Here is a 19,004-nt window from a genome sequence, read left to right as displayed (position 1 = left end):
GTTGCAACCGAGATGGTGATAGAGACCATACGGCCTGCAAGGCCTAAAATATTTATTATCTGGCCCTTTATAGGAAAAGTTTCTTGATCGCCGTTCTAGATAGAGCAGTACAAGATGGTGGAGCTTTGGATGGCCTGGGACCCTGAATGACTGTGTGGAGTAGAGACCCTCCCCAAACCTACATGGCCCATGTAACAACAGCGAGGAAAAAATGAAAACGTGTTTGTTTGGGATTGTTACCAGAGCATAACTTAAACTCTCCTAATAGATTCCAGCGGACATTCCAGAAAAGCCATTTTACATCGGGGGAGGGGGAGATTCAAAAAGCCTACTTACTTCCTTGTGAAGTGAACAGCGCAAGTAATGCCGATGATGAGAAGGCCAATAATGATGGAGGCAATGGCCACCCACTTGGCATTCCTCCCAAGCCGCCTGGATCCTTCAATATCTCCATCGTTGTAGCTGTTCATAGACTGGGGGACACAAGGGAAGAGCTGGTGATGACAGACGACCCACAAGGAAAGACATGTGTTTCTTAGGCTGATCTGAGCAGGCAACGTGGTTGTCACCTCCTCCAGGAAGCCCTCCCTGAACTCCTAGCCTGAGTTAATCTCCCCTTCTGTATTTCTTGATTACTTTCATCTTAGTATTTACCATACTATATTAAAATGATTGATTTGGTCTCTCCCATTAGAGTGTAAGTGCTATGTGGGCAGGAACCATTATCTGTCTTGCTCAGCACAGTATACCAGTGCCCAATGCAATATATGTCATGTAAAAGATGCTTGATAAATATTTTGAGAATGAAAGGACGAATGGGTATGTCTGTCTCATCCACTAGAACAGGGGTTTGCAAACGACGGCCCGAGGGCCACATCTATGAGCCTGCTGTTTTTGTAAATAAAGTTTGTTTGGAGCACAAGCCACACTCATTTGTTTACTACTGTCTGCAGCTCCTTTTTTGCTATGAGGGTAGAGCTGAGTAGCTGAGACAGAGACCATACAGCCTGCAAGGCCTAAAATATTTACTATTTGGCCCGTTCCAGAAAAAATTATCATATTCCTGCATTAGAAGGTCAGTCCATGAGGTCAGGGACCTTGGCTGAACTGTTCACTTCTATGCCCAAGCCGAGGTGTTATTCAACTGGTACCTGCTCATATGGCTTTCCCAGCTGTTAAACTATTGAAATATTTCTGTACTGGCTGGTAAATAGCAGCTACCCTCCCCAGTGCCCCAGCCTTCCTGGCCTTTCCTCTGAATTCCCCGTGATCCAGCAACTTCAGGGTTACCACTGGGCCCAACAGAGCAGCCTTTCTGATCCTGTGCCCCGTCACACTTGTTAAATATTTTAAATATCACCCCTTTGAGCAGTGTCTGGTACATTGTAGGAACCCAAGAAAGAGGTATTGGCTGAATGGGTGAGTGAGTGTCTGCTTCCTTACAGAAGGTGGGTTCACTGAGAGCATCTTGGGGTCCCCCTGGAACCGGGCCTGGTGTCAGACAAGGGGGAGGTGCTCAGAGAAAGCTTGCTGCTGAGCTGAAGCCCAGATGTCATTCTCTCTCTTTATCAGGACTCCCACTGCTGAGAAGCTTCGAAAAGTTGTGCTGCAGCCCAAAGAAGACTGGAAACCTGTGTTCTTAAGTTACAGCCAGAGGGCCTCGACCAGTGTGGTGGATTGCAGATTTCAGCAGGAACCTTTCTTCTTGATCCTGAAATCACAGCACTTCAGGAATAACTGCTCCCCTTTTTGTACTATTAGGGGAGATTAGGCGTATGCAGACAATTACAAGCCAGAGAAACACCCAGTCTACCACAGAGCTTTCTGCTTCCAGAAGCTTCCATTAATTCTTGGATCCCGGCCACCTTAGTCAGCAACAGGCCAGGAGACTTGGCAATGAAGAGGACTTGCTCTCAGGTCTCTTGCATGAATGGGAAAGCAGGAAACCGCAGTGACATCAGGGACTGCCAGCAGGGTGAATTCCAGGATTCTGAGCCCTGAATTGCGGGGTTCTCAACCATGGATGCTCATTACAAACACGTGGCTAAAATATGTATTTTTTAATACAGATAGCTGGACCCTATCCTGGAGAGATTCTGATTTAACTGGTGTGGGGACCAGATACCAGCTTTAAAAAAAATTGTGGTAAAATATACAAACATAATATTTACCATTTTCACTCTTTTTGAGTGTACGATTCAGTGGCATTAAGTAAATTCACGCTGTTGTGCAACCATCTCCATCATCCATGATCTCAAACTAAAACTCTGCACCCATTAAACACTAACTGCCCATTCTTCCCTCCCCCAGTCCCTGGCGACTACCATTCTGCCTTCTGTGTCTATGGATTTGACTCCTCTAGGGACCTCATATAAGTGGAATGACACAATATTTGTCCTTTTGTATCTGGCTTAATTCACGTAGTGTAATGTCTTTAAGGCTCATCCGTGTTGCAGCGTGTGTCAGAGTTTCCTGCCTTTTTAAGGCTGAATAATATTCCATCCTATAGATATACCACAATCTGTTTATCCACTCATCCATTGATGGACACTTGTGCCACAATATACATATTTTTAAAGCTTCTTAGGATTGAAAACCTTTGGTCTAGGCAGCTATCCTTAATGTCTTGTGAAGTCAACATGCTCACCACCTGAATATTTAACCCAAGGAAGTATGTAATAGAGAGCTGGCTCTAAACTCAGAGAGATCTGAGTTCAAATTCCATGTGTTATCTGTGTGAGAATTAGAGCAAGTTATCAAGCTTTCCAAGCCTCAGTGTCCTCATCTGTAAATTGGGGGCAATAGAATAGAACCTCCTTCACACTGGAGGAGATAGTGAGTTAATGCATCCAAAGTGGTTAACATTGGCCCAGCACATAGTATATGCTCAACGAATGTTGGCTTTTATTGTGAATTGCTTCTCTCTGTCTTGTTCTTCCTCTAAAGCAGAGATCCTTATGGTGCAAGGAAATCATCTGTGCTACTTCTCAGAATTCTAGGGGATCAGGCCCTACTCCTTGCTGGAGCAGAATCTTCGGGGACCCAAGTTTGAGAAACTTTCCTTTAGAGGCTTCACAATCAAAGTCACTGCATAGAATCTTAGAACCCCAAATTCTGAGCTCATAATCTAGTTTAAACTTATGTAGATTTAGATGCTCCTAAACTGATCATTGTTCTATTGTGCTACTTTGAAAAACCCAGTTCTGAGATTATGCACGGCAATGCACTTGTGTTGCTGTAACCAGAAGAAAAATAACGAAACCCCCCTCCCTCCCCAAATATTGTCAACTCCTGGCTCTTCGGATGAAAAACCCGTTTCACGTTCTCAGCGGCACGGACTACAGAAGTGGGAAGAACAGTAAGCCTGTGCCATGTTAAGGGCGCATCTGCATCTCTGCATCGCCCATGAGAACAGGTGAGATGGGGCTCCCTGGGCCACTTGAGTTGTTTGCTACAGGTTAGCAGAGTTGTGCTGGTGACCTGGCGGAGTGGGGTTTGGGTGCAAGCCATGGGCAAATCCTGCCCAACCTTCACCACCTGCTGCCAGTCTGGCATCTTGTAGCTGACCTTCCTCTCTGCAAACTAGCATCTCTCTGGGGCTCACAGGGAGACAATGAGCCAGCCCAGGGATGGGGCCATGAGTGGCTTGAAAAACAGATGAAAAGCCTCTTTCAGTGTCAAATGTAGACTCTTCTCTCCCCATGAATCCTCTTATGAACCATTTCTTCCGCTGGTTCTTGGAGAAGGGCTGCCCGTGGGTAAATCTGCTGATTAAATAGAAGGATATGGGGGGAAAGATGAGGGTGGGAAAACTCTAGAACTCTCACATTTCACTCTGAAGGACTACACTGGTTGGGGGGTCTTCAGAGTGGAGATCTAACAACAAAGGGAGAAGGAATTAATTCCCCTGTCCCTAATTTGTTGGCTGTAATCCTTTTCCTCTCCCCATTGGAATCACATACTAAAGGTCTCCTGGCAGATGCTACAGACTGAAAGGCTGGAAACAGATTTTAGAGAAAATGCACGGTTTATGACTCTTTTTCTGAAGAGCTTAGAAAGCAAACTAACCCATGTGCTTCGGAAGAACTAGAAAGAATCAGGGGATGGCTTAGATATTTAAAACTTACGTGATCTTCTCAGTTCTTTTACAAATTACAAATGTGATTTGTGAACATATAAAGCATTCCAACACTACAGAAACATACACAGTCCATAGTAATCTCTTCTCCCAATCCTATTTCCCAGAGATAACCACTGTTAGCAGTTCGGTGCGTTTGCTTCTAGATTTCTTTTTCCCCACAAATAATATGAAAGGAAAATGGACACTTTCTCCTGCTTCCGTTATGACTAAGCACATCGTGTTTCGCAGTCAAGATAAAGAAATGGCAATTTGCTCCCTGAGATAAACCAAGAGTAACAGGGTCAGTCTGTGTAGGCTGCAGCCCTCCACTATGAAAACCTTCAATGTTTCCCATAAATCTTGGCAAAGACAACTCCCTCCCTGCCTTTTGTGATGTCGGTGCCGAAACATAGGCCCCTTCCTTTGTGGATATTGTCTTCTCTGGAGAAAGATACTGTTTTGCTTTGTCTGGTTTTTTTTTGTTGTTTTTTTATCGTAACAGACTAATGTAAAACTTGGTAACCTTGGTAATTTTGCATTTGTTTCCTTTAAATACTTGTTTTGTGCTTTTTATCTGGCTAGCTGGTCATTTTGAATTTGGACTGCCTTGCGTTTCTTTTCAAGGAAAATTTTTTCTTCTCTAAGTATTTTGGGCTTGGAGTCTTTCTTTGACAAAACAATAATGATGACAGATAACACTTACGGCATATTTGTTATGTGCCAGGCACTGTCTCAAATGCTTTACAAGGATTATCTCATTAGTCCTCATAACAACCCAATGAGGTAAACGCTTTAGTGTTTCCATTTTACTGATGGGAGAGTTGAGGCAGAGATGGTAAAGTGATTCGCCCAAAGTCACAGGGCTAGTTTGATAAAGTGTGTATATGCGTGTGTGTGGCTTTGTATACACACACGTGCATACAAACACACTCTTAGTGTTTTTTATTGTTTTCTTTTTCTTTTTATTCCAAGAAATGAGTAGTATTATACTATACTTCTTGCTCTGTAACTTGCATTTTTCCACTAATACAGGCTGGGCGACTTTCCAAGCCAGTGCTTCTAGGTCTTTCATCCCTGTTTTCTTTCTCCAGCCGTTATTTAAAACAATGAGCTAGGTGGATAGGCTTCCTAAGGTCACATTATCCTTGCATTCTCGGGGAAAATCTGAATTTGCCATGGCACATTTTTTTGGGTAACTTTTTGTTTTCAAACAGCTTCAAACTTATAGCAAAGTTGTGAGCATGGTTGTCTCATGCTTTTTAATGGCTTTGTAGTAGTCACTTAAATGGTCGCACTTCACCAACAGACATCTTAGTTATTTCAAGTTTGCTGCAGTTACATAATACGCTGTAGTGGACACACTTCTCCAGATATTCACATGTCTGAGCCCCTCCTTGGATGGATTCCTGGGAATGGGATTGCTACGTCAAAGGGCAGATGTACTTACATTTGGAGGGACAGAGTCAAATTGCCCTGCAAAAAAGCTACATAAATGTACACTCTCACTAACAGTATTTAAGCGCCCTTTCCTCTACGTCTTTACCAACACTGTATATTATCAATCTATTTTTTTTTTTGCCATTTTGATAGGTTAAAAAGAATCTCAAAATATCATTTCTTTGATAATGGTGAGATTGAGCTATCTTTATATCCTTCAGACCTCGGCTCAAATGTCACCTCCTTAGAGAGGCTTTCTCAGACCAGCATATCTAAAACTCTCCCTGGTGACTAATACAGTGGCCGAAACAGAAGGAGGTTAATAAATAATTGTTGTATGGATGAATGTTTATTGGTCAAATGTATTTCTTCTTGATGAATTTTATACTCATATCCTTTGTCCAGTTTTCTATTGGTTTGTCTTTTTCTTATTGATTTATGAGAACTTTTTATATATTACAAATCAGCACCGTGCAATAGAAATATAATAGGAGGCACATATGTAACTTCTTAAATTTTCTAGTAGCCACATTAAAAAAGTAAAAACACATAGGTGAAATTAACTCTAATAATAAATATTTTATTTAACCTAACATGTCCAAAATATTAGCATTAAAACCTATGGCACTAACCATATTTCAGGTACTCAACAGTCACATGTGGCTAGTGGCAACTGTACTGAATAGCACAGCAGATGATATACCTTAATCTATCATGTATGTTGCAAAATTTTCTCCCATTTTCACCTGGTCCATTGTCTTTTTTCCCCCCAAATTATAACTTCTATTTTGATATAGATTAAGGCTCACAAGAAGTTGCAAATTTATCCATTTTACATATGAAGTCTCAGAAAACTGAGACTCAGAGAGAGGGAAGCAGATAACGTTTCGACTTTCAAAGGCAACTTGCTAAGGAGGCTACAGACTTCAGCAGAAGATGGCGAGTTCATCGACAAAGCCCTCACAATACGACTTCGTTATGCCCAAAGGAACCTGGGAGCTAGATTTATAACGCGCTGTTGAGAACCCAGCACCAGGTAGCTGATTGATTCTAATCTAATAAAAATTTGGACACTGATTAAAAAAATAGGCTTAATAATCTCTCATCTGTGCTACTGATCTCCCTGCCGAAAATTCCTTCATTTTCTTTGTTCTTGTCTGCCACCAAAAGTGCTCAGAATTTCCACATTCGCCCTCAAACAAGATTAGCCCCCAAATGCAAAATAATAACAATGGAAGACATTGTAGGTTATTTTTTATTGTGGCCCCCTGGTTATTATGGAGTAAATGAGTTAATACACATCAAGCGCTGAGCACAGCGCTTTGGAAATAGTATCAATAAGCACCGGCTATTGTATTGCATTATGATGTCATGCTGACGGACGAAGACGAAAACAAATGAGCTATTAAATATACTTTGGTGTGTTCCACTTAACCTTGCTCAATTGCACTTCCTTATGACTGTGTCCGGTGTCACTTCTGTTCCCTGGGGCAGGTAACAAAGTGAAGCCTTAGCAGCCAGTGACACCTAAGTGGGAAGTAGCATTTCTGGAAAGCTCCTGATATCCGATGATACCCTACAAGAATAGAGCATATGACACTTGTGTAAGTGGATGGGATGGGAGCCTTGAGTGGCCTTGGCTTGAAAGCTGTCCTTGACTCCCTGTTGCCCTTGGAGAGAGACTCACATTCTTTTTTATTTTTTATTGAGGTCACATTGGTTTATAATATTCTATAAATTTCAGGTTAACGTCATTATATTTTGACTTCTGTGTAGACTGCATCATGTTCACCACCAGGAGTCTAGCTGCCGTCTGTCGCCATAAACGTTACCCTTTACTCCTTTTACCCTCCCCGACCCCATTTCTCTCTAGTTGCCACCAACTGTTCTTCTTATCTATGTGTTTGTTTGTTTATCTTCCACATATGAGTGAAGTCATACAGTAATTGTCTTTCTCCATCTGACTTATTTTGCTTAGAATAATACTCTCAAGGTCCATCCATGTTGTCATAAATGGCAAGATTTTGTCTTTTTTATGGGTGAGTAGTATTCCATTGTATATATATACCACAACTCCTTTTATTGATAGGGGTTAATATTTCAAAATATACAAAAAAACGTACAACAAAAAAACAAATGACCCAATCAAAAAGTGGGCAGAGGATAGAAACAGACATTTTTCCAAAGAAGATATACAGATGGCCAATAGGCGCATGAAAAGATGCTCAACATCACTAATTATTAGGGAAATGCAAATCAAAACTAAAATGAGATATCACCTATGCCCATCAGAGTGGCTAGTATTAAAAAGACAAGAACTAGGGGCCAGTCCAGGGGTGTAGTGGTTAAGTTTGTGCTTCTGCTTCAGTGGTCCAGGGTTCGCCAGTTTGGATCCTGGGCACAGACGTACACGCTGCTCATCAAGCCATGCTTTGGCGGCACCCCACATACAAAATAGAGGAAGGCTGGCACTGATGTTAGCTCACTGACAATCTTCCTCAAGCAAAAAGAGGAAGATTGGCAACAGATATTAGCTCAGGGCCAATGTTCCTCACCAGAAAAAAAAAAAAAAGACAAGAAATAACAAGTGTTGGAGAGGGTGTGGAGAAAAGGGAACCCTCATACACTTCTGGTGGGAATGCAAATTGCTGCAGCCGCTATGGAAAACAGTATGGAGATTTCTAAAACAAAAAAATTAAAAATAGAAATACTATATGAACCCGCTATCCCACTACTGGGTATTTGTCCAAACAACAAGACATCAACAATTCAAAGAGATTTATGCACCCCTATGTTCACTGCAGTGTTATTCACAATAGCCAAGACGTGGAAGCAACCCAAGTGTCCATGAACAGATGAGACTCACTTTCTTAATCACGGCCACCCGAGCCCTGCAGGGTCTGGCCTGGTAAGCCTCTCCAGCCTCTTTCAGAGCCTTCTTCCTTGCTCACCACCTCCCTCTTTCCTGCCCTGGTCTTTGTCCAGGTCATTTTCTCTGCTTGGAGCCCTCTTCCCTGTCTGTCTCATGTGGCTGGTGCCTGCGCATTCTTCCGGTCTCGGTTTACACGTCAATTTCCTCAGGGAAGCCTTCTCAGGCCGCCTCATCTAAAGCAGGTCCCCTGACCTGTGCTCTGACTCAGCCCTGGTTTGTTTCCTTCCCGGCTCTTGATGCATCTCATGCTTATTTTACTCTTTGCTTACTGACTTGTTGCGTGTTTCTCTCCACCACCTGACTGTGAGCCACATGGGGGCAGACGCCGTGTCCCTTTTTAGTCACCACTCTATTTCGAGTGCCTAACGGAGGGCCTGACACCTAGCATCCCCTTACTTCCCTTACATGCGGTTGGATCGACAGAAAGCCAAACTAATACACAAACAAAACAAACAAACACCCAAACGAAACAACTGACCAGTTTAACTTTCTGACCAAGGCCACCAGTTATTTTGGTACTGGCAGAACGAAAGGTAAACTGAGTCATTTATCTTTCTGTGTCAATGTTCTGAAGTGTGGGCTTCTGCTTTAGAATGGCAGACACGAGTTTGCTGTCTGAATGACCAGAAGAAGGAATTTTTGGCTTAAGATCAAGCGCTCATGAAGGAATTTTAGCCTTTTGGCCCTCATGTCATAAGCCAGAATCACTGACATTTTTTCACTTAAATGGAACCCACCCCCTGTATTTGTATAAGTGTATGTGAATTGTGCTGTGCCCCATTTTATTACAGACAGTGGTATACAATGGACATATGGATCTTTAATACAGTAGCAGCTGAACCCAAGGGGAAAGTAAGGCTTTGTAGGGAGGGTTCTGAATCTGTTTTCCTCATTTGTCACATGGTGATAATACTATCTACAGCACAGGCTGGTTGTGAGGCTTAACTGAGATAATGAGTGTTAAAGGTCCCAGTATTATCTCATTTAATCTTGAAAACAACGCAGAGGTCTGCATTAACGTTCCCATCACATAGGTGGGAAAACCTAGACTCTGAGAAGTTAGGTGAAGGGACGAGCTTGGATTTGAACCCAGGAGTTGAGTGCAGAGCCTGAACCAGCACAGTGTATGTCTTTGAATCTGTTGCCAGCCCAGTGTTCACATTGGGAGACAAAGGAAAGAGAGACTACAAGAAAAAAAGAAGGAATTTTTTCACTAAACTCCACAGCACGTAGACAGATCTCTCCAACAAGGTTCACAAAGCAGTGAAGGAGCAAGGCCCAGACAATCCACTGAAGAGGAGAAAACATTTGAAAATTACATCTCTGAGAAGGGACTTGTATCCAGAATATATAAAAGATTCTTAAAACAACAATAAAAAGACAAACAACCCAATTAAAAATGGGCAAAGGATCTGAATAGACATTTCTCCCAAGAAGATATACAAACTGCCAATAAACACATCAAAAGGTGCTTAATGTTATTAGTCGTTAGGGAGATGCAAATCTAAACCACAACAAGATACCCACCAGGATGTCTACAATGAAAAAGACAGACACTGACGAGCGTCATTGAGGATGCAGAGAAACTGGAACCTTCATATACTGCTGGTGGGCCTGGAAAGTGGCACAGTGACTTTGAAAACAGTCTGGCAGTTCCTCAAAAAGTTGAACACAGAGTTACCGTACGACCCAGCAATTCCGCTCCTAGGACCATACCCAAGAAAGCTGAACAGGTATGTTCACACAAAATCTTGTCCATGAATGTTCATAGCAGCATTGTTTATAATAGCCAAAAAAATGGAATTATCCCAAATGTCCATCAACAAACGCATGGAAAAACAAAATGTGGTCTATCTGGACAATGGAATACTATCCAGCCTTAAGAAAGAGGAAGCAGTGATACATGCTACGACATGGATGGACCTTGAAAAGATGCAATGTGAAAGAAGCCAAACATAAGAGATCACATAATGTATGAGTCCATTTATATGGTGCATCCAGAGTAGCTGAACTCAGAGAGACAGAAAGCAGATTAGTGGCTGCTAGGGGCTGCGAGGACAGGCAAGGGGGCGGTGGATGAGGAGTCACTGCTAATTGGTATGAGATTTCTTTTTGGGGTGATGAAAACTTGTTGGAATTAAATAGTGGTGATGATGGCACCTCCTCGTGAATATACTAAAAACCACCAAGTTGTACCATTTTGCTTTTTTCTTTTTAAAGAAGCAAGACCCAGTGACAGAGCTTTTGCATCTTGAGGGCTCCAGTGGGCCAATGATGAAGCCCAGAGATGTCAGCGGGATCTGGCAACAGATGGTGGCAGGACTTTGAAGCAGCCTGCGGATGCCTGACGGTTACCCCAGTGCCCAGTGGAAGCAGCTGCCAGGCCCCGGAGGTATTAACAGTCAGCAGAGTAGACTTTTGTGTGAGCATGTGACTCCCAGAAACATAGAAAGGAATTTTGCGGGGAGTTGACTTGGCAGGGATGGACGAGACCCAGTGACCTGGACTATTGTTTATTAATGTAAGTCCCATTTAAACTCACAGGTCATTAATCTCTAGGGAAACTGGCCCCCAGACAAAAAGAGATGCTTCTTCAGTGACAAAATCAGCTCTGAGTAGTTTTTCTAGTTTGGAATGAGGGTTGAAATAAAAGTAAAGCAAGAATTGATGCTAAATGTGGGAGCAGGTTGGCTTGAGACCAGGGCAAAGTAATGGTCTGTTAAGAGCTCTTGTGTGACGCCCCACTAGATAACAGAGTCCTAGCTTTTTATTTTGTGGCTTACTCTGGGATTCCTTCTTGGAGGAGTTAAATACATTTTAAGCAGGTGACATAGATGTCATAGCATATGTCCCTGGACCACATCACGCTTATTCCACCCCAGGGTCTTTGCACTTCCTGGCTCTTCCCAGATCTTCTCATGGCTGGCTTGTTCTCATCCTTCAGCTTTTGCCAATCATGCTTTCTAAAGTAGAACCTCTTCTCTACTACCTGCCTCCACTAGTCCTTCTCTCGCATGTTTCCCTGTTTATTCTCTTCACAGTGCTTATCACTCTCTGAAATGATCTTGTTGATGTGCTAACCTATGTGTGGTCTGTATTCTCCCACTCGTATGTAAGTTCCTGGAGAGCTGAGACTTCAACCGTCTCGTTTGACAAGCAGGGGAAAGCTGTGGTTGTCCTGTGCTGGCCATGGAGGATTGGGTAACTCTGCCCAGTTCGGGAGCAGAGCGGATCCCTTTGGCTGTGGATCTGAAGCCACACTCTCCAAACAGCTAATCTGTTTGTTTCCTCTGTCTAATGCCTTCATTGATTCAGAATTCTTGAGGGGAAGAAGAGAGGTTAATTCGCTGACCCAACATGTAGGCCGCTTCTAGTCACTGAGAACCAGTTAGCTCACAGATGCCCGAAACGTCAGCTGTATAAAGCTGGCATTTATCTACAGGGTCGCCATAGTGTGTGGCACTTAGTGTGTGTTCAAAAACTGTTGAATGAATGAATGAATGTGGGAGAACCCCCTCCCTGCTTTCTGCCCTTGAAAAATGGCAGCAGATTCCCAGGCCCTGTGGCTCATTCTCTGAAAGGACCAAGGACACTCAAGTGACGTTTTTTTTTGTGTTGGCTTAGCGCACTCCTCCCTCATCTGAATTCCCTCTCCCGCCTTTTCTCTTTGTACTTCAGAGCTAACTGACACTCAACCAGCTTCCTACCATGGCGAGGGGTGGGGGGGCCGGAACAGCCATAACTGGAAGAGAAGGCTGGTGACCCAGGCTTTCTCTGTCTTTGGCCATGCAGATGTCTATTTGTTACACACTCTGCCTCCTGCGTTTTCCTTCTCATTGAAAATGGGCCTTGGACTTTGCCACAATCAAACACAAATGTGGAAGAGATTTTGGGCAGCTCACAGGTTGTTTGAAGTGATGGAGACATTCTGTCTGGTGTCTGTCATTTCCTTCTGTGGGTAGATAACTGAGGAGCTACCGTGGCTCAAAGGGAAAGATTATGAGCCACATGTCCTTCAGAAGCATGAAGAACTTATCTCAGGAGCATCAGGTGCCCTCTGTGTGGTTGAGAGACAGAACAAAAAAGTGGGCTTAACTATGGAAAACAGTATGGAGGTTCCTTAAAAAATTAAAAATAGAACTACCATATGATCCAGCGATTCCACTCCTGGGTGCATGCCCAAAGGAAGTGAAAACAGGATCTGGAAGAGATAGACGCACCCCCATTTTTATTGCAGCATTGTTCACAGTAGCCAAGATGTGGAAACAACCTGACTGTCCGTCAATGGATGAATGGATAAAGAAGATGTGGTGTATAGATACAATGGAATATTATTCAGCCGTGAGAAAGAAGGAGATCCTGCCATTTGCAACAACATGGATAGGGCTTGAGGACATTATGCTATTTGAGATAAGTCAGACAGAGAAAGACAAATACTCTATGGTATCACTTATATGTGAGATCTAAAAAAGTTGAACTTGTAAAGACAGCAAGTAGAATGGTGGGCCCCAGGGGCTGGAGGACAGGAGAAGAGGAGAGATGTTGTTGAAGGGTACGAACTTGCAACTAGTAATAAAGAACTCTTGGAGATCTAATGCACGATATAGTGATTATAGACAATGATACTGTACGTCAAACTTCTAAACATCAAAGATCTAAGAGACGAGGGGCCAGCCTGGTGGCGTAGTAGTTAAGTTTGCATGCTCCGTTTTGGAAGCCTGGGGTTCACCAGTTTGGATCCCCTGTGCGGACCTATGCACCGCTTATCAAGGCATGCTGTGGCAGGCGTCCCACATATAAAAAATGGAAGAAGATGGGCATGGATGTTAGCTCAGGGCCAATCTTCCTCAGCAAAAAAAGGAGGATTGGTGGCAGATGTTAGCTCAGGGCTAACCTTCATCCAAAAAAAAAAAAAAGAAAAAGAAAATGATCCAAGAGTCTATGTCTTAGTTATTCCCACCCCAAAAAATAAATGATAATTATGTGAGATAGTAGAGGTGTCAGCTAATACTGCAATGGCAATCACACTGATAAATGGATCAAAATAGCAAGTTCTACACCTTAAACTTACACAAAATTATGTCAATTACATTTCAATAAAAAAAGTGGGCTTATATTAGTGGAGGAGAGTTTCTGCTTAGGTAAAAAACCAGTAAAATTGGAACCAAAACAATAAAACTGCTGACATTTCCAAGCATTTGCTTTGCGGCAGGAACTGTGCCAAGTGCAGCTTCTCTGTCCTTAGAGATTTTCAAGACCAGAACAAGGCATCAGAATAAGACAGCCTTTGTCTTGAGTTAACTCTAGATAGAGCTGACCATTTCAGCTCAACAGGAACAGACAATTTAGGGCAAGAATCACCTTTCGAGATGGAGACGAATTCACTTTTTTACCAACCCCTTCCTCCTTCTTTCTGAAGAGTTTTTCTTTTTATCATCTTCAGAACAATTCTTATTTCTGACTAGAAATAAGGTCTAAACATTTATTACAGAAAAATTGGAAAGTACTAAAAACTTATTATAGTAACATTTGAAATCGTAATAGCCAAGATTTACCAAGTACTTTGCATACATTATCCCACTGACTTCCCAGGACAGCCCCTTGGAGGTAGGTGACACTGTTTCCAATTCACGGATGGGGAAACTGAGGCTCAGAGGTTAAATAACTTGGTCCATGTCACCTAACAGCAAGCAGGAGAGCCAGGCTTCAAACCCTGGGGGACCTGATAAGAGAATCTGCGCTCTTAACTTTTACATTATAACTGTCCAGAATCCTGCCACTTAGAGAAAATCATTGTAGACATTTTGGAATATTTTCCAGCCATTGTTTTCCTCCGTGCATGTGAGTGCATGTATAGGGGTATGTAAATACTTTTAATTGATAAAGAATGTGGAATCTCATTCCACATGCGACTTTATATTCTGTCTTTTTTTCTTCTTCTTGATCTTTTACTTAAACGTTTCCTTGCATCATAAAAATTCTTCAAAAGCATAATTCTAATAGTTACGTGATATTCCATGTTATAAATGTATGTATTATAATTTATTTAGTCAGTCTCCTGTGTTAGAATCAATATTTATATCTATCTCTAATTTTTCATGTTTAAACTACCACAATAATGACAAATATTAATTAAGCAATTACTCTGTGCCAGGCACCATGCTTCATATTTATTAACTAATGTTATAATTCACTGTATAATTAATGCTGGAACGAGCATTTAATATGTAGGGTTATGCCTCTCCATTTAGTTAATTTTTTTTTCCAATTTCAATCTCTTGGGGAAGCTTTCTTTGCATAGATCTTGCATGTTTCCTAGCTTTATTTCCGGTATTTTTTTGTTTTTGTGAATTGCCAGTATTTTGATCTATTGAGTTGCCAATACTGAAATCCTAATTTTAGAACATGTTCACTTTTCTTCAAAACACCCTTCTCTCCTTCAAAACCATCCTCATCGCCATCATCCATTTTTTTTTAAAAGATTTTATTTTTTTCCTTTTGCTCCCCAAAGCTCCCCGGTACATAGTTGTATATTCTTTGCTGTGGGTTCTTCTAGTTGTGGCATGTGGGACGCTGCCTCAGCGTGGTTTAGATTAGCAGTGCCATGTCCGCGCCCAGGATTCGAACCAACGAAACACTGGGCTGCCTGCAGCGGAACGCGCGAACTTAACCACTCGGCCACGGGGCCAGCCCCTCCATCATCTCTTTATCTCTCGTACATATTTGGCCAGTGGGAAGTAAGTGAGTTTTCCTCTCTCTCTCTCTTTCTGCCACTGTTTGTGTCTCTGTCTCTCTCTCACACACACTCACATACTCACACCTGCGCAGACTTACATCCATGCCTGAACGTAGCCTGAGATACCTTTGTCCAGGGTAAGAACTCTCTTTATATAGATCAATATTGTCTTAGATCCCAGACTCCTAGATTGCAGCCTCCATCAAAACAGCTTGATGGATGTGGGTACTTAATAAATATTTTTATTAATAATGTCTGAGTTTTCAGATGACTTCGGGATTTCTTGTTTAGATTTTGCTGGCTCCTAAGTTTCTGTGTCTAGACGTAGCACTGGGAATTCAGAGACTGGACTTATAGATGACAAGGCCCATTTCCTCATCATCACCATTTATTCATTCATGCTTGTCTGTCTCCTTCTTGGACTTCTGAGCTATTTCTCACCATAGAGATCTTGGAAGACAAGTGAGAATTGTCCTTTTGCCCACGATTAAAACCAAAAAGCTGGAGAGGAATTCCTCTAGGCTTGACTGAGAGTATTATATGATGCTTATATTGAGGGGGCAAGTCTATTAGAAAAGAAAGCTTTCAGAACATCACAGCTGTGTTCCTATCAAAGGGCCAACTGATTCTAGTGCTTCAAGAGGCTAGACAGGGGCAAGGACGGTTGTGTTTGATTCTAGCCATCAGTGTCACCTTCCTGAGTCTAGTTTCCTCATGAATGACGTGGAGAACAGCTTTCTTGCATATCTTGCTGGGATTTTGCAAGCAACAAGAAAAATTGTGTCCATATGAAAATGCTTTGAGAAGTAAAGGCATATGGACAAATGTAATAATAACAGTAATAAATGATAATAATAGTAATACCACATTATCAAAATTATCCAGAACAAAGAACAAATAAAGTTATCAGGATAGAGTTAAATACAGGAGGTGTCCTTCAGCTTGGGGAATAGGAGATGTGATAAAGAGTAAAAGAAACAGAAAGACAAATTCCTCAATTTCTCCTGTAGAAAAAAGGAGATTGAGGGAGGAAGAGTATCAACAAAAGCCTGGCTAGGGAGACCCATTAAAATTACTTGTGTTGTAAGAAAGGAGGAGAGGCGGGTGTACAAGGCAAGAATGTTAGGGATGGAACACCGTGCAGTACCCCCATGTCAACAATGGCTCAATTCATTAAAAGTGGAACCAGTGTATCCTTAAGAATAGCATTTCCCCAGGTGTGTTCTGTGGCCTATTAGCCTTAGGGTCAAAGAATCCTGGGTAACGTGCTTAGTAAATGGTCCATGCTGTACTGTTCCATGGAAGAGCCACGAGGCGCAGCAGTTGGCCAAAGTCTTCAAGGAACCCCAAAGGAAAGGAGATAGTTCACTTTTGCTTAACTTAACATTTGCCTTCTCAGTATCATCCTCTATTCCCTCCCTGCTTTCTTGGTAAAACTTGTTAACATCAGGCAGAACCAGTTGTCTGAGAAGCATAGTTTTGGAAAGTCTGGCTTAATTCTTGAACTTGCAGAACTGGAGGTTTTCAGCTATGTCCAGGCTCGTGCTCTGAGGGCATCGCACTTCTGGATGAGCAGCTTTGAACTGAAGAGGGTCATGCTCTGGACTAGCAGGTTGAGAACAGAGACCCATTTCCAAACGTGGACCCGTTGGTCTCCGGTGTGAGGATGTCGGTGAGCTCCAGACCAGCCAGGAAAATTATCTTTGGAAACCAAGCCCAGGCCAACCTCTCAGTGACCCTTGGCATTAGCCTGGGTCTCCTGGATGTTTTCCAGCAAAGTTTTGGCAGAAATGTGCAACACAACTGGGGAAGAGAAGGGAATTCTCAGAGATAAAAGCAGGAGCAAACTTAGGCCTCCATGGCCATTCATTCATTCATTCATTCATTCACGAAACACGTATTACATGCTGACCATGTGCCTGGCATTGTGCTAAGTGCTGGGGCTAACAGTGCGATCTCATGGGGCTCACAGACACAAATAGGTGCAAGGAAATAAAGGTGCTCTGAGAGAAATCTGTTCAGAGTATAGTAGGTTACAGCCTAGGGTGAGGGAGAGAAGGCAATCAAGAAAGGCTTCATGGAGGAGGTGTTCTGAAAGAGGAGTGGAATCTGCATTTTAACAAGATCCTCAAGTGGTTAAAGTTTGAGAAGCACTGCCCTAGGATGTGAGTCCTTCTACCTGGCCTCCCCTTGATGCTTATTTGAAGGTATCCTCTGAAGCCATCATTAAAATTCACACATTATAAGTCAGAAATTGTTTGCTGATAAATTAATGACAAACTGCATCTCAACCATGGTCTGTTTTGCCAGCTCATTTAAACAGCTGCTGTTTTGTTATCTGGGCAGTTTTTAAGGACTTTGGGAGGCAGGTTCCGGCTGGACTTCTTTTTCCTTTCTTCTTATTATGGAAATTTTCAAACACATAAAAAAATCGACAGAATCATGCAATGCATCCCCACGTTCCCATAACCCAGCTTCAACAACTATCCATTAATGTCAACCTTGTTTTATCTATATCTCCCATACCATCTTATGACAAAGCCATTATATGATTTCATCAGTAAATTAAAATGGCATTTAAAATGTATTTTCTTTTATAGGAATACACAGATTAACATCATGAAATAGAAGTGGTCTGTACCTCCAATAATCAAGAACTGAAAGGACTTCGACATCAGCTTATAGTCTAGGTTCCCAAACACTAAATATCAGTGGCCACCCTCTGCCACATAGCATGGAAACTGATGAAAGCAGTTGACAAGGCAGGGGCTGCTTGGGCAACATGCACATCTATAAAATCCATGGGTCTCTATAACAGAGCTTTCCAACAATGACACACTTCAGGTAAGGTCTTTATCATCTGGAATCATCTTAATGCTCTTCGGAGCTTCAAGCAAAGGAATTCATAAGAAATAAGTCACAGGGGTCCATAATATGAATACCCATTTCTCAGCTGATGATCATGCGGGAAGATCTAGAGAGGGTTGAGAGAGGTCACACTGAAAGCCTCAATGAGCTACAGTATTTAGAGCTCCAATGCATGAGCAGCGTTAAGTCTCCTGGGTCAGCTGCCTGGACAAAGACCTGTTATTTCCAAGTTTTGCCCTGGTCACCAAAAAAAAAGATCTCCCCTCTCAACCTAATCAAAGTCCACTTGAAACATAGCCTTGATGGATGAGCAGCCCCTGGTGGAGCCTGGGTCTAGATGGAAAGAACATCCAGTCTGGTTTGTCTTTCATCTTATGGGTATTTACTTTCTTTCTGACCACAGACCTTGTCTCCTAGAGTAGGTGTGGTCAGACTTGGGGCAGGGCTGTGGCTTACAGCGCCAGCCCATGACCAGATAATGGATTTTGACAATGGCTTCCGAGCAACCATCCACTAGCAACTGCATCTCCTGTGGGTTTATGAGATCCGTTGCCTTGTTCTGAGAAGGATTTCTCTTTGCCTCTTTTCTGCATCAGATTTCTTTTTCTGGATCCTAGTCTTTCTCTTTCTTGACTTACTCCCTTGTTTCAGGGGAGCACATCCTCCCATAGCTTTTTGAGAAAAGGTGTATGGCAGGTAATTTTTTTTCCCAAGATCTTGAATGTCTGAAAATGTCTTTATTCTTTTCTCGACCTTGAATGATTGTTTGGATGGGTCTAGAATTGAGGTTGAAAATAATTTTCTTTCAGGATTTTGAAGACAGTGTTTCACTAGTGTTTAGCTGTCAGCACGACTGATGAGAATTAGAAAGCCATTATGACTCCATATGTGGCATGGTTCTTTTTCTTGAA

The 19,004-nt window shown here is 42.3% G+C and overlaps 1 protein-coding gene across 3 annotated transcripts in view; it reads right to left on the bottom strand.

The window, feature by feature from the left end:
* The window catches only part of TMEM233 (transmembrane protein 233), a 36,265-nt gene that overhangs the window by 9,859 nt on the left and 7,402 nt on the right, over positions 1-19,004 (bottom strand). For 2 of the 3 annotated variants that reach the window (XM_014862428.3, XM_044775779.2), the window contains exon 2: positions 337-473. In XM_014862428.3, coding sequence (XP_014717914.1) covers positions 337-473 — 137 coding nt within the window. The other variant, XM_070516161.1, reaches the window with a different exon arrangement.

The sequence above is a fragment of the Equus asinus genome, chromosome 8 (genome assembly GCF_041296235.1).
Source record: "Equus asinus isolate D_3611 breed Donkey chromosome 8, EquAss-T2T_v2, whole genome shotgun sequence".
NCBI classification, from domain to species: domain Eukaryota; kingdom Metazoa; phylum Chordata; class Mammalia; order Perissodactyla; family Equidae; genus Equus; species Equus asinus.
This window is presented reverse-complemented; position numbering and strand designations above follow the sequence as displayed.